This window comes from Geotrypetes seraphini, chromosome 1 (genome assembly GCF_902459505.1).
Source record: "Geotrypetes seraphini chromosome 1, aGeoSer1.1, whole genome shotgun sequence".
Taxonomy (NCBI): domain Eukaryota; kingdom Metazoa; phylum Chordata; class Amphibia; order Gymnophiona; family Dermophiidae; genus Geotrypetes; species Geotrypetes seraphini.
In genome coordinates, this window is record NC_047084.1 from 408,831,368 (window position 1) to 408,847,002 (window position 15,635).

Sequence of the window (15,635 nt, forward strand, 5' to 3'; positions counted from 1 at the left end):
GGACTCCTATAGACTTCTTTCTCCCATTTCCATTAAAGGCATTCCATTGCAGACGGCACACAATATTAGGATTCTTGGAGTAATATTTGATAACAAATTATCTTACCATGATCACATAAGCCATGTGGTCAAATCTACTTTCTATAGACTTCGCCAAATTCGTTCAGTGGCTAAATTTTTAAGTGCAAAATCTTTGAATATCTTAATTCATTCTTTAGTAATCTCCAAAATCGATTATTGTAACGCATTGTTTAAAGGTCTGCCACAAAAAGAAATCAGACGTCTTCAAATTATCCAGAACGCCTCTATTAAAATTATCTTCAAAGCCAAAAAATTTGATCACGTCTCTCCATTGTCGAAGCTTCACTATTTTGCTTTTCTTTAGGCATTTTAAAATGAGTAGGTTTGCATTTGAGGATAACTCTCTCTCCTGCTAGGTGAGCTGCTTGTTTCCCTTACATTGTTTAGGCCAGGGATGCCCAAAAGGTCGATTGCGATCGACCGGTAGATTGCGAAGGCAACGTGAGCCGATCGCAGAGCCCATCCCGGGCTCCATGATAGACTCGCGTTGCTTTCCATTCTACCTGCTTCCCGACCCTGTAAAGAGGACGCTGAAGCGTCGGGCCGACCAACGTTCCTCACTTGATGCCAATTCTGACGTCGGAGAGGAAGTTCGGACCAGCCAATCGCTGCCTGCCTGGCCCGGAACTTCCTCTCCGATATTAGAATTGACGTCTGGTGGGGAAGGTTGGTTGGCCTGGTGCTTCAGTGTCCTCTTTACGGCAGCGGCCTGTTCCCCGATGGCGGTGGCTTGGGGGGGGGGGGGGGGGCTGGGAGACAGACAGAAAGGGTGCATGGAGAGAGAAAGACAGGGAGACAGACAGAAAGGGCATGGAAAGAGAAAGACAGGGAGACAGAAAGAAAGGGGGCATGGAGAGAGAAAGACAGACATACAGAAATAAAGGGGGGGGCAGGGAGACAGAAAAAAAGATGGAAAGAAAGGGGAGGAGGGCAGGGAGAGAGGAAGAAAAAGTTGGGGGAGGGCAGAACAGGATTAATTTGTCAAGGGCACCTAGGCACACAAGTACACTGGGCACCCTGCCCCGCCCCCATGTATTTACCCATTTTCTTATGTACTTCTTTATTTCCACTTTTTTCTTTTATTTTAAAATTCAAAACAAACAACAAAGATTACCACACCAGTGCCAGTGGACAGTTTTTCTTCTATGCAACCTCCAAATATCTCTGGATAAATCCCCTCTTCCTTCCTAGAGGAAGAGATCTTCAGCTGGCAGGGCTTTGGGAAGCCCACCCATTTATATTTTGCATTTGGGTAGGAGGCATGGGGCATGGCGGGAAGAAAATTTAGTGCCTGTCATTTTATTCGACTAATACATTTCTCACTTAGCTATCAGAGGTTAAAACCTCTTTCTTTAGATCAGTAAACTATACTGCTGTTACAGTATCCCTGTCCTGACCTGAGGAAAGGAGTTATGGTCTCTGAATTAGTAAAAAAAAATGTATTAAAATTAGTTCAATAAACAGTATCATCTTATTTCCATTTTCTATTAATAAACGATTATCAACACAGCTATAATAATACCTTATCCTAAAGCAAAAATAAATAAATAAAACAAATAGAATTTTTTTTCTACCTTTTGTTGTCTGGTTTCTGCTTTCCTCATCTTCTCATCATTCTCTTCCTTCTATCCACTGTCTGCTCTCTCTCTGCCTCTTCCAGAAATTGTCTGCCTCTCCCTTCCATCTCTCTCCAATTGGTGTGGCATCCATCTTCTTCTCTTCTCCAATGGTCTGGCATCTCTCCTCTCCTCTCCTTCCCTCTCCCACACCCCCATGGTCTGGCATTTCACTCTCACCTCTCCCTTTCCCTCAATTCCCTCAGCATCTGCCCCCTTTCTTTCCCTTCAACCCAATTCCATCCAGTATCTTTCCCCCTTATGTCTCTCTTCCCATTCTTTGCACACCAATTCCATCAGCAACTGCCCCCTTTCTCTCCTACCACCACCCTTCTATAACACGCTGCCCCACCATCCTTCCATAACACCCTGCCCCCTTTCTCTACCTCCACCTCCTTTCAATACCATCCTTCTCCCAACCCTTCCATACCACCGTGCCCCCTTTCTTTCCCTCCATCCTTTCCTTCCACCATGTCCCACCACCCTGTCCCCTTTCTCCCCCTCCACAATGCTTCCATACCACCCTGCCCCCTTCCTCTCCCTCCACCACACTTCCATACCATCCTTCCCACCTCCCTTCCATACCACCATGCCCCCTTTCTCTCCCTCCACCCGGTCAACTTTCTCCCCCTTCACCACCCTTCCATACCATCCTGTCCCCTTTCTCTCCCTCCACCACCCTTCCATACCACCCTGCCCCCTTTCTCTCCCTCCACCACCCTGCCATACCATCCTTCCCACCACCCTTCCATACCACCCTGCCCCCTTTCTCTCCCTCCACCACCCTGCCATACCACCCTGCCCCCTTTCTCTCCCTCCACCACCCTGCCATACCATCCTTCCCACCACCCTTCCATACCACCCTGCCATACCATCCTTCCCACCACCCTTCCATACCACCCTGCCCCCTTTCTCTCCCTCCACCCTGTCAACTTTCTCCCCCTTCACCACCCTTCCATACCATCCTGTCCCCTTTCTCTCCCTCCACCACCCTTCCATACCACCCTGCCCCCTTTCTCTCCCTCCACCACCCTGCCATACCATCCTTCCCACCACCCTTCCATACCACCCTGCCCCCTTTCTCTCCCTCCACCACCCTGCCATACCATCCTTTCCACCACCCTTCCATACCTCCCTGCCCCCTTTCTCTCCCTCCACCACTCTGCCATACCATCCTTCCCACCACCCTTCCATACCACCCTACCCACTTTCTCTCCCTCCACCACCCTTCCATGCTCCTTTCTCTCTTCCCCTCCAAACATTGCAGTTGCCGGTTCTGCCCTCTGAGCTCCTTTGCAAAAGGCAGCCTGAAAGCAGAATTAGAAAAGCTGAAGGCAACGCCTCCCCCTCCCCCCCCCCCCGCATCAATGGCAATGTGGCCGGCTCTGTTACAGGAAGGTCCTGCGATGATTGCATCTGCCTGTCCATCCCTCTCTGACGTCACGTCTTCCAGAGCAAGTATGTGATGTCGGAGGGGGATGAACAACAGACGCAGTCATCGCAGGACCTTTCTGTAACAGAGCTGGCCGTGTTGCCATTGATGCGAGGGGAGCCCGTTGCCGTTGATGCTGGGAGGGGGCCGTTGCTGTTAAAAAAAAAAAATGGCAAGGTGAGTCGTTCTCCTTCAGTGGGCACCCCTCACAGTTTTGGGTCCTAGACACATGCCTACTGGGCCTATTCATTAATCCGGTCCTGGGGAAGGGAATGAGGTCTGGAGGAGAAGCATACAGGAGGCTGAAAGAAGGGAAGAAATATTGGATGTACAGTCAGAAGAAGAAAGTGCAACCAGAGACTCATGAAGTCATAAAGGTAGGAAAAATGATTTTATTTTCAATTTAGTGATCAAAATGTGTCCATTTTGAGAATTTTTATCTGCTGTCTATATTTTGCACTATGGCCCCCTTTTACTAATCCGCAATAGCAGTTTTTAGCGCAGGGAGCCTATGAGCAGCGCAGGGCATTCAGCGCAGCTCCCTGTGCTAAAAAAGGGAGTGGGGTATATTTGTCTATTTTTTGTATAGTTGTTACTGAGGTGACATTGCATAAAGTCAGCTGCCTTGACCTCTTTGAACACCCGCGGAATATAAATGATAATTAACATTTTCTCTGCTTTGTGTTTTGTGTTTTTTTTTAATTTTATTTTTGGTAGATCATTTTGACTTGGTCATTTTAAAAGTAGCTCGCAAGCCCAAAAAGTGTGGGCACCCTTGGTTTAGGTCATGGCTTCTCAAACCAATCCTAAGGACTGTACCACCAACTGGGTTTACCCACGGTGACAATGCCCACTATTTTCAAATGTATTATTGTGGATGTCTTAAATACTTGACTATTTTGAAGTATTTGATCAATTTTATTTTCAAATGCCTTATGATGGGCGAACAACTGCTTTGGGGATATCCAGGGATCAAGGTTGTAAAGCCTTGCCTTAGGCAGGCAAGTACTATGACAGTGAACCCACTTCATTCCCCAATAAGTCCCTGGATAAATTTTGTTAACTGTTTTTATGTGCTGCTTTTTTTCTGGAATAAGGGGATAGGGGTTTATATACGTACTTATTCAGTACCTGAGGTAATAGAGAATTAAATGATTTGCCCAAGGTCACAAGGAGCAACGCTGAGGCAGGGTGCTGAGGCAGCAGCTCTACCACTAGGCCACTCTTCACCTCCACTTTGCAATTCTTGAAACAGTACTGCAGATGAGATCTTAAGGCAATTTGCAGAGAAATTATTGTACAGTGGTACCTCGGTTTATGAGTGCACCGGTTTGCGAGTGTTTTGCAAGACAAGCAAAACATTCGCAAAATTGGCGCCTCAGAAACCAAGTGTGCCTCGATTTGCGAGCGAAGATTTGCCTCCTCTTCTTGCTGGGCCTTGAGCATCTACGCATGCTCAAGGCCTGCGAGTTCACGCTCTCTCTGAGATTCTCGAATATCTCGGAGCGAACGTGAACTCGCAGACCACTTGTCTCTTGGGGGCAATATTAGAATGATGTTCAAACAGGCAAGTTTTTAAACTCCGTGCCGTGTGTCCTATGTAACACAACCCACACGGGCAAATTATGGCATTTAAATACCTATGTGGCATAAATGTGCATGAGACAAGTCTCAAATGAGAGGAAACTCTGGAATGAGGAGGCATAGAATGAAGGTGAAAGGGGGTAGATTCAGAAGTAACCTCAGAAAATACTTTTTCAAAGATGTGGTGAATGCTTGGACCTGCCTCCTGGTGGAAGTGGTGGAGACAAAAAAATTGTATCTGAATTCAAGAAAACTTGGGGACAAGTACGTTAGATCTGTAAAGGAGAGGAGGGGATAGTAGATGTTATGGTCAGGCAGATTAGATAGGCCATATTTAGCCAACTTTATCAATGCTTTGCATCTAATTTGCCAGTGCTTATATTGCTGCTTCTTTTCTTCATTTGGATCCCTTTTCCTTTCTTTAAAGCATGTTCTTTTGGCTCTAATAGCCTCTTTCATTTCACCCTTTTCTTCCCACCTTTAATATGTGGAGTACATCTAGTCTGGGCTTCCATGATAGTAGTTTTAAATAATGCCTATGCCTGATTTGAAGCCTTAATCTTTGCTGCAGATAATTTTAGCTTCTTTTTAACTATTTTCCTCAAGTTATTGTAGTTACCCTTTTGAAATTGAAGTGCTTCTACAGTACGATTCTTTAGTGACTTCATTCCAGATATCAGCTCAAATTTGACCATGTTATGATAACTATTTCCTAGTGTACCCAACATCGTTACCTCTTGTATTATGCCCTGCATCCACCAAGGACTAAATCTAAAGTAGTTCCCCCTCTTGTTGGTTTCTAGACCAGTTGCTCTAAAAAGCAGTCATTTATTACATCTAGGAATTTGACGTCCCTAGCACTCCCTGATATAGCATTTATCCAGTCAATACTAGGGTAATTGAAATAGAAGCCAGAGAGGAAGAGAGGTCTATGCAAGTGGCCTGAATGGTGATAGGCAGTACTGGAGCCCTGATCCAGCAGTGCAGCTAAGTTTTCTTGTATTTCAGCTTTCATACTTTCAGTCACTGCTGTGTTTTGGAATTTTGTTTTAAGGGGGGGAGGGGTTTGTAATCCAGGTATAAGTACTAAATATTTCTGCAAAAGGAGTTTGATAATTTAGGAACAATTGATGAACAAATGGACTATGTTGGAGAGAACTAATTAATTATGTCTGTGAACAAAGGACTGTGCGTGTAGTTTTTTTTAGACCCATGAAGCACAACTGAGGTATTTTTCTCCACTTTTTTCTTTGTTGTTTTTATTTCTCTCTTTTTTTCCTCATTTTGGAGCTACTCCTGTTTGTAAATTTTGGTTTGAGGGTATTAGTTTTTCCCCAATAGAGCCTGAGTGCAATTATTTTATAGTTTTTGGTTTTTGTGCTCCTTCAATGTGGTAATTGAAATCACCCATTATTATACCGTTGTCAAATTTGCCAGCTTTCCTAATCTCTAAACATTTATTTCTTCACCTGTCTGCTCAGTCTATCATGGGAGATGGTAGTAGAGCCCTACCTGTATATTCCTTCCCTTCACATGTAGAATTTATGTCCATATGGATTGCAAGCTGCTATCTATGACATACAGAATGTTTATTTTGTTTGATTCAATTCCTTCTTTAACATATAGTGCAACCCCCACTCAATCCAAAATGTTTACACTGGTAAGAGTATTCAAGTTTTTAAAAGGGGTTTGGACAGATTCTAGAGGAAAAATCCATAACCCATTATTAGCCATATGATTTGGGAAAGCCAACACTTTATCCCAGGAACTGAGCCACAAAGAATATAATTTCTCTGTGGGATCCTGCCTGGGTACTTATGACTTGGATTGGTTGCTGTTGAAGAAAGGATCTGAAGCTCGATCAGACCTTGGTCTGAGTCTACATTGCACTTCTTATGCTGTTATTTTTAGGACTGGATTTTGAAATCGCTGGTTTATTGCTTTTCAGTAGGAGATTCACACCTGGATTTGCTCTGAGCATTGTGTTGTACATCATAAGATCTCTGTGCTTTCCAAATGTTGAAGATTATTATGTTTAAATGTGTACGCTGCAATCTATTTTTGATTTGAAAGCAAAACACTGAGCCAGGTTTTTATGCAGAAGCAATATATCTCTTGGTGGTACTATACTCCCAGTCAAAGAGGGAAATAAATACTAGCTTGTTTTTATAGAAGAAGTTGCAGCCCCAAGAACAACTTGCATTGAGTTAAATATTCATCTGGCTTTCCTCTCTGTCTTATAATAAATCTCATCTTCCCACCCAAAACAAAAGTCCCTGATCTTTTTTTTTTTTTTGCACCCTAGAGTTCCAGGCGTGAATGGAAGCCGCTGGAGGAGCACAGCTGCACAGATGTACCCTGGTTGTTGCTGTTTGTCCTGTTCTGCATTGGCATGGTAAGCAAAACCAAAGGAGCCTTATGACTTTATTGCATTCAGCACCTTTGGGAAAAAATCTTTATTGAATAATTCCATAAATATTATATTATGATGGCAGGAGAAAGGATCTCATGCCATCACTGGTGAAAATATTTTTGGTACTTATGGTACTGGAGTTTCAAATTTGCACAATATTGTCATAGCAGTAAATCCCTTCTCCCCTGGAAGATAGAGCTCTTTATAACAAAATGTGGAAAAATTCATTCCTTGTTTGGCTGCACTGTTCCTGAACAAGTGGGTGTTTTCTCCTTTAATTAGCAGAGAAAAAAAAACCCTGATCTTCTCTGGTGAACTTACTGATATAGCTTTCTGGTGCACAGTGGAAATCTCCAGTATTTTTCACTACCTATAGCAGATGGTAAGTTTTATTCTGGCTGGTGCTCTGGTCACTGTAAGGATTGTTAGTGGCCCCCACAATATATGGTTGGTGGGGTCACTTGAGAGGCGCCCTTACAAGCGTCAGGTCCCAGGTTCAGTTCCCTCACTGAAGATTCACCAGGAAGTAGAATCAAAAAGGCACAGCCAGAGGTGATTGCATAAAGAATATATTATAGAAATAGGCTTACAGAAAAGCAATATTTATAAGCATTACAATTAAGCATTACAATTAATGAGAGAGCAACGCAGTTTCCCTGCCTTACAGAGTTCAGAGGAAAGAGAGACATAGAAGCCTGAAGTTCCAGGGAAAGGCAGAGAGAGAGAGAAAAGGGGGATGGGGTGATGGTCTAAGCTTCATGTTCCATAGATAAAGAGAAGGATAGACAGAGAAAGAGAGAACTCAGAGAAACAAGAGAGGACCAGAGTGCCAAGAGCCAAGAGAGGGTCTGATGCTGCGAGGGGGCTTTTATAGTTTGGAAACTTATTCTAAAAACCAGAATTTATTGAGCTTCAATAGAAGTTAAATCTCCCCCCTCCTTCGTAGACAGGAGAAAAATAGGCTGTAGTCATATGTAATTTCCAGTCTGCCTCTGACAATAGTTTCTGATTAACTTTAGTTATCTGTGCACCTGGACCCATTGTCCTAAGCACCCTCTTAATCAGACATTAACACATTAACACCTTTTAGCTAATCATGATTCAATCAGGGCTATTTAACACCGTGTTTTCGGGCCATATGAAACAGTCTGCCTACACTCAGGGTCTATCTACATTCACATGCCAAAGTCAGATTGATATAATTTCCCATAGGCCTTTGCTGGCATAAGTTATGCCAACTGAAAATGCTGATTGCTAGCGATAGCTATGCTTACAGTCACTGGCTTAGCTCCTGTTTTGCTGGGTGTGACTGCACAATGAAGTTGTGCATGATGGCTGTTCCCAGGTGATAACTGCTGCCCCCAGTCATGCTTTGTAGCATCCACTGTAAGAGACAGCCGTTTAAAAAAAAAAGTTCAGAACACACCCACAGAGAGCAGGAAGATACTGCAACCTGAAGATGGCCAGAGTTCCTCTGCTAAACATGCCTACAAGAGCCAGCAGCTTAGTATATCTGCTGACTGTCTGTCCCTGCTGCAGTTGGTACATCTGAACTCATAGCTCCCATTGGAGTTTGGAGGGGTGGAGAGGCTTTTCCACCTATCTACCCTCAAACCATCTCTTGGAAGCTTCCCGGATTAATTTTGGCTTCAGTACTTAGCTGAATCGCCAGAGCTTAGCCTAGTTGCAGGTGGATTCTGGCCCCGCAGGCAGACCCTTGGCCAGTGGTGGACCCTTGGGGGCTTGGTGAGTTCTGGCAGGATTCTGGACTGGGGGCTCCCTGAGACCCTAGGTGGCTTCTACTAGACTCTGGAGGATCTGGAGACAATTTTGGATCCCTAGTCCCCTTCGGATTCAGAACGGAATTGGAACAGGTATTGCCAACAAGAGTAAGATCTTTCACCAAGAAGAACTCTCATGTCTCGTTGATGAAGTTACTTTGCCCTTGAGCTCACTCAAGATTCCTTTTATGAATGCCCTCAGAGGGGGACTCTTGGCTGGAGGGTTTGGCAGAGCTTCCAGGGCATTTTCTGCTTCATAAGGCCACATGATACTGGTGGAGTAGGGTCCTCTAGAAGAGCTCTGCAGGGCTAGGTCCTTGGACTGACTTTAAACTTTTGCCCCCGATAAGATGGAGTGGTACTGGTTATACCTTGGTCTTGGCGATCACTAAGAATTCTGACATTAGTATTCAAGGGGCTTTGCCCTCCGGGGGAGTTCCACGAAAAGCGGGTGGTCGGCAGTTCAGTCTGGTCTTCTCCTCTAGAGTCCACACCTCGATCTGTAGGGGCTACGTGACATGTACCATGTTGCAGTGGTTGCAGCAGCTGCTGGAGTCTCCAGATGTTGGTCAACTGAAGTCTAGGGCAGCCTTCTTTGGTAGATGTCCTTTATGATTTGGTAAAGCTTTCCTCCTGCCCTGTGGCCGCCTCAGTGGTTGGTTGTCATTAGCTTTGGCTTCATTATTGGGTCATGAGTGTTACCTCTAAGAAGCTCCTCAGTCAACTTCCTAGGGGTAGTTGTTCTTTAGAGAAGATCTGGAAAGGTTAATGAAGGTTCTCGTACTACAGGACTGGTAGTCTTGACCCAGCGGGTACCCTCATTAGCTGCGAGCGTTGTAGAGAGCCCACTGTTTCGTTTTCATGTTCCACCTCTCATCACTCTGGGATGAGCTCCACCCCTTCAATCCTACACTCTACAAGCAAGCCTGTCTGTTCTGCTCAAGTTTAATTTTTATTATTTTCAGGCTTTCGGTGCTGCAGAGGATCCAGGTCACCTGGGGGCATAACTGGCTGTGAGAAGATACAGACTGTTGGCTGAGGTCTGTAGCCAACAGGTACATGCCTCAAGTGATTCCTATGTGGCTAGTCTGCATCAGTAGTTCTCGGAGCTCAGGGTCCATACCCTTGGAAGCAAGCTTCCTCAAGGTTCATCCACAGTGGGCTTGAACGGCTCACCCCAGGTTCTGTCCACAGTATGCTTGAGCACAGACTGAGTGGTTCCTGTGGCAGTTTTATCCAGGATGAAGGCCGATTGTGTTTCTCCCCCCAAGAAGTTGTGGGGGTCTGAGAGTCTAGTTCCACGTTGGGTATCGGGTGGCAGGCCAAAGAAATAAGCCATATGTTGGACTCCAGGCTTGTCTGAGGCAGAAATCTCTCACCTCTGATCAGGCTTCCCTATACAGCTCTAGCACAGAAGCTTGCACAGTGAGTAAGGTTATTGCAGCCTATGGGGAAAATGGGGGCAGGGGTCCTTAAAAGTCATTTTTAACAGTTTCTGAGGTTAGGGATCTGGTCCCCTACCTCCCAAAACCCCTTTCCTGCATTTTTTTGAGTTTTTATTTTTTTCTCCAAAGGCTGTTTTAGGCGCCAGAATTACTATCGTGGTAGCCATCTTTAATTTCCCGATTTTTGTTTTAAAAGCCTCCATCTGCCTCAATACCCCTTATTTTTGACAGAAAACAGTATAGGTGGATATCCTTTTGGATTCATACCAGATTTATGGTGAATGCCTGCTGTTCCTCCATTGATCTCTACTTCTTCAGCCAGAGCTGACATTCGGGCATTGGCTAGCAATGTGGAAGGGGCCTCGTTAAGCCCCGTAGAATGAACAACTTCCCTGAAACTAGGAAATTAGAGCAGTTGCAGACCTGTGTTCAGTGAATGTTGCCCAGAGAGGAGTAGAAGCTGAGCAACAGAGGGAAATGTTTGCATTGCTTTCAGTGTTTCCCTTGGGAGAAGAATCATCTTTACAAACAGCAACTAAGATCTTACCACAGGAAACTTGAGTAACTTGACCCAAGTGAGAAATGAGCCTACTTTCTACAGTGAGTTTCAAGTTTATTTTTGACTTATTGAATCGCTTAATTTAATTTGCTAAGCGATTTACAGATTAAAAAATAGGTACATCAGATTAATTATAAAAGGATACATAAGTTTGACACATTATCATACAAAATAATAAATAATGTCATACAAACTAACAGATACACGGGGGAAGAAAGGGTGGAACTACAATCGTATATATAAAAGAGAACATAAATGGTAAAAACAACAGGTAGGGGAGATAACGGGGAAATAAAAAGATAAAAAGGAAAAATTTGATAATAATCATTAATTAAGCTTATAAATTAAACGCATCTTTAAAAAGGAAACTCTTTAAACTGTGAGGGATATTATTCATGGCATTCATACTTCCTTGTAGTCTATAATTTTGGATAATACTAAGGAAGTTAATTTCAGAAGCAATCCTAATCCATGGTCAGACGTCTGCCCAGCAGTTCCCTAAGCTAGAAGTTTTGGACACTAAGGGGCTCCTTTTACGAAGTTGTGTTAGCGGCTTTATCGCACGTATCTTTTTAGCGCTCACTAACCCCCGTGCTAGCCGAAAAACTACCACCTGTTCAAGAGGAGGCGGTAGCGGTCTAGCTCGGCCAGCAAATTAGCGCGTGTTAAACCACTAACGCAGCTTCATAAAAGGAGCCCTAAGATTCAGACCCTGGAAAGTTTAGAAGTGGCATCTCTGAAATATAAGATCTATACGCATTGATTTTTGGAATATCTGGAGAATCAAATTTAGAAGACATAATCCTAAATCTGCTTAACTTTCCTAAGTCTCCGATTATTTCTCCAGTCGATATGGTAAAAAAAAAAAAATTTGGTTGAGGTTCTAGGGATGCTAGGAGACTCTTTACTCCCTATTACAGGGGCCCCACTATATTATTGGCTCTGGAATTCGAAGCAGTTTACAAAGCAGTTAAATTGAAAATCTAATCGGGTACATTGAATTTCCCTCTGTCTCAACAGGCTCACAATCTAACTATTGTACCTATAAGAAATATTTGGTTATATACTAGAAAAATATAAAGGAAAAAAATACATTACATTTCATTTCAAGACTGCAAAGCCTCTCGGATCGATGCAGTTTACAAAAAAACCAAGAACCTGAACAACCCCAATGACCTACAGTGTCCATTATCACTGTTAATTTCCTCAAAATTTCACAAAGTTAATTTTAATAATTTTCTGAAATGTATATACGACAGCGCAAGCAAATTACATAACTCCTTAACTTATAAGTATACTCCTTATACTATAAGTATAAAAGTATAAGTATAAAAAATTTTGATATCAAAGCAGAAATAAAATAAATAACAAAACAGAAAAAACTGGGGGAAACCCCGCTCCCTGAAATTAAACAAACCTAGCAAAAATAACATGAAATTAAGTTAGAAATTAAAATAAAATGCACTCCAATCATTCTCAGTCAGCTTCCAGTTCCATATCCTGTCTAGACCGGTGCCATTATAACTTCTCATCCACCTCAATTTTTCTACTTCTGGAAGGCAGGAACCAAATGTTGCAGCTTCACCAGTACACTCCAAAATGGTAATGCAAAGAGGGTTGGATAGTCCTCTTATGGGACCTAAACAGAAGCCTGTATGCTGGATACAAGTAAAGGCTCAGGGCCAGAAGTTGGGCACAAAAGGCACAAGTGTTTTCCAAGCCACATTCAGTTCTTTTGAGGGAAAAAGTTCCCCCGGCCGTTGGACCCAACGTCATTCAAATGACAGTGGGATTTAACAGCACCGCCAGGATCAGTTCAAAGTTCTTGCCGCCAGAGCCAAAAAGATTGCAGTCTATTCAGCTGGGGAGCTCATTGCGAGGGATGTCCACTGCAAGGGCGGTGGTCCCCATCTCAGAAGAAGTGTTCGATCAACCACTTGGAGCTCAGAGCGATACGGTTAGCTTTGTGAGCCCTGGGTAGTGCCCTGCAAAGAAAAGCAGTCTGAGTCTTCTGAGACATGACTACAGTAGTCTATGTAAACAAGCAAGGAGACACCAGGAGTGCATCACTGAGCTTGGAAGCTCACTTGCTCTTTCAGTAGGTGGATGCAATCTCGGCAGCTCACGTAGCTGGGGTGGAGAATGTGTAGGCGGACTTTTACATGGTGGATGTTGCAGCTGGGCTGGACACTGCTGGGCTGGCAGCAGGATTGTGTGTCCACCCTATAAACTGGGACTGCTCTGATACATCCTGCTGGTCAAGACTACCAGTCCGGTTGCACAAGAAGGAAAGATTAGGTTCTTAACCTTGCTCATCTTCTTTCTTGTAAACAGGAATGGTGGTCTTGACACCCATCCTGTTAGATATATACTAGCCTGCTTTCAGTTTCAAACATGCCTGCCTAGTCAAATTGCTACTCGTAAGTAACTTCGTTATACTTGACTATAAAATTAATTTGTGATTTTGATTGCAGTAATGGCAGAAATCCAGTGACCAGATGGTAACCATAAAAGCTGATACATTCACTAGCTTTCATCAGACAATAGCTAAAGAAATTTATTCTTCTGAAGATTCAGTTTAAAATTGTAAAGAATTATTTCTGTATTCGGAAACATTCAGATGGGATGGTTGATTACATTCATATTAGAATACCCATCAGTTTGGTGTTGACATATATACAGAATACCTGATTAAAATGTGAACCCCTCAGATGGCTGTATCGAATAGAAAATGTTCTTGGACAGTCATGCATCTTACTGGTATACTATGTATTCTTGTTGATGGCTAGTGTGTTCTTTTCATTGATGCCTCTGTTTGCATATTTTACCCTTGTACCATGCTTGTTTCTCTTGTTGACTCTTTAATAAAAATGATATTAAAAAAAGAAGAAAATAAACTTATAAATAAATTGAGCATTAGCTAAGCTTGACTATACCGACATTATACAAATGCATTACTATTAGTTTCTGTTGGTTTTACTCATTGGGGGGGGAGTAATGTTTTGTGTTTTAATTAGTTTTCTATACCATTCTCCCCAGGGAGCTCAGAACGGTTTAATTTATTCAGATACTCAAGCATTTTTCCCTTTTCTGTCCCAGCAGGCTCACAATCTATCTAATGTACATGGGGCAATGGGAGGATTAAATGACTTGCCCAGGGTCACAAAGAGCAGTGTGGGTTTGAACCCACAACCTCAGGATTCTAAGGCTGTAGCTTTAACTACTGTGCCACACTCTTCCAAATGGGTTAGTTTTGTGCACTGAATACGGTCCTTGTAGTGTGGTTGCAGCCGACTGACATCAAAAGCAATTTTGTTAATTTGAAGAACAGCAAATGCTTAATGAAATTCAAACTGAAATTGACAGCTATTTGATTTTAATTTGGATTTGCACAGATTAACTCTTGAGATAGTAAAGACTGACTTTTGAAGTGGTGAGCTTATTGACTTTACTTGAATAGGATCCTTGAGTTTGGAGCTCCGTTCTTTTCTGTGGACAAAATGGTAACAGAATAAAGTGGAGGGATGAAGTGTGAACAGAGCAAGGAGCAGATATGAAAAGACAGGTGGAGCTGAGCAGTGGTGTACCTAGCATATGTGACACCCGGGGGCCCATCATTTTTTGGCACCCCCCCATCTGTACGAAAAACATGATTTTTAGTAACAAGCCACACGTAGCACATGAGTACCTAGGAAAAGGCAGCATCTTACATATGCAGTGAGCAGTACAACATCAATACACCCATTGTAAAACTAAACAAGCCAGACTAGTACAGATCAATCCTACACCGTCAATCCTAACAGAAAACCATGTCTTTCGAACACACAGAACACAGAAAACACGTTCGCCTAGTATGGAATATGTAATCACAAACTAACCCCTCCCTCTTTTACAAAACTGTAATGTGGATTTTAGCCACAGTGGTAACAGTTCTGACGCTCATAGAATTCTGGGCATTAGAGCTGCTACCACCACGGTTGGTGCTAAAAAACCCTCCACGGTTTTGTAAAAGGGGGGATAAAATAAAAATACATAGACAAAGGTTAAATTGAACCAGCAAGAAGCTGGATTCTGCATACAATGCAACACCACAGAAACAGTGACACATGTCTCCTAAAGCAATAAATAAAGAGGAAATTTTTTTCTACCTTTGTCTTCTCTGGTTTCTGCTTTCCTCATCTTTTTGTTACTCTCTTCCTTCCATCCACTGTCTGCCATTACTCTCTTCCTTCCATCCACTGTCTGCCATCTCTCTGCCCCTATATGGCATCTTCTCTCCTTCCATGCCCCTTCCAGAAGCTGTATGCCTCCCCCTTTCATCTCTCCTTTCACCCCCATTGGTCTAGTATCTCTCTCCTCTCCTTCCCTCTCCCACACCTCTCTTCTGCAATCCCTTTCTTCCCTCATTTTCCTTTTCAATTTATTTTCTGCATCCATCAAGATTACGTTCTTACTACCCTCTCATCAATTTCCTTTTTTACTGTCTACCTACAGCTCGCCACCTCTTTCCCTCACCCCCTCCAGTATTTCCCTAACTCAATCCTTTTCCCCCATCATGTGCCCTCCTTTTATTTATCCCCTCCTTCCATCATCTACCCTCTTCTCTCTCCCCACTTCCATCATCTGCCCCTTCTCTCTCCTTCTCTCCCCTTCTCTCCACTTCCATCATCTGCCCTCTTCTCTCTTTTTCCTCCTCCTTCCATCATCTGCCCTCTTCTCTCTCC

General features: G+C 43.4%; 1 protein-coding gene across 5 annotated transcripts in view; it reads left to right on the plus strand.

Moving 5' to 3' along the window:
- Window positions 1–15,635, plus strand: part of SLC44A1 (solute carrier family 44 member 1) — a 269,831-nt gene that overhangs the window by 78,758 nt on the left and 175,438 nt on the right. For 4 of the 5 annotated variants that reach the window (XM_033918433.1, XM_033918422.1, XM_033918450.1 and 1 more), the window contains exon 2: window positions 7,019–7,108. In XM_033918433.1, the coding sequence (XP_033774324.1) occupies window positions 7,019–7,108 (90 nt within the window). Of the gene's footprint in view, window positions 1–7,018; window positions 7,109–15,635 lie in introns of those variants that run through there. The other variant, XM_033918441.1, reaches the window with a different exon arrangement.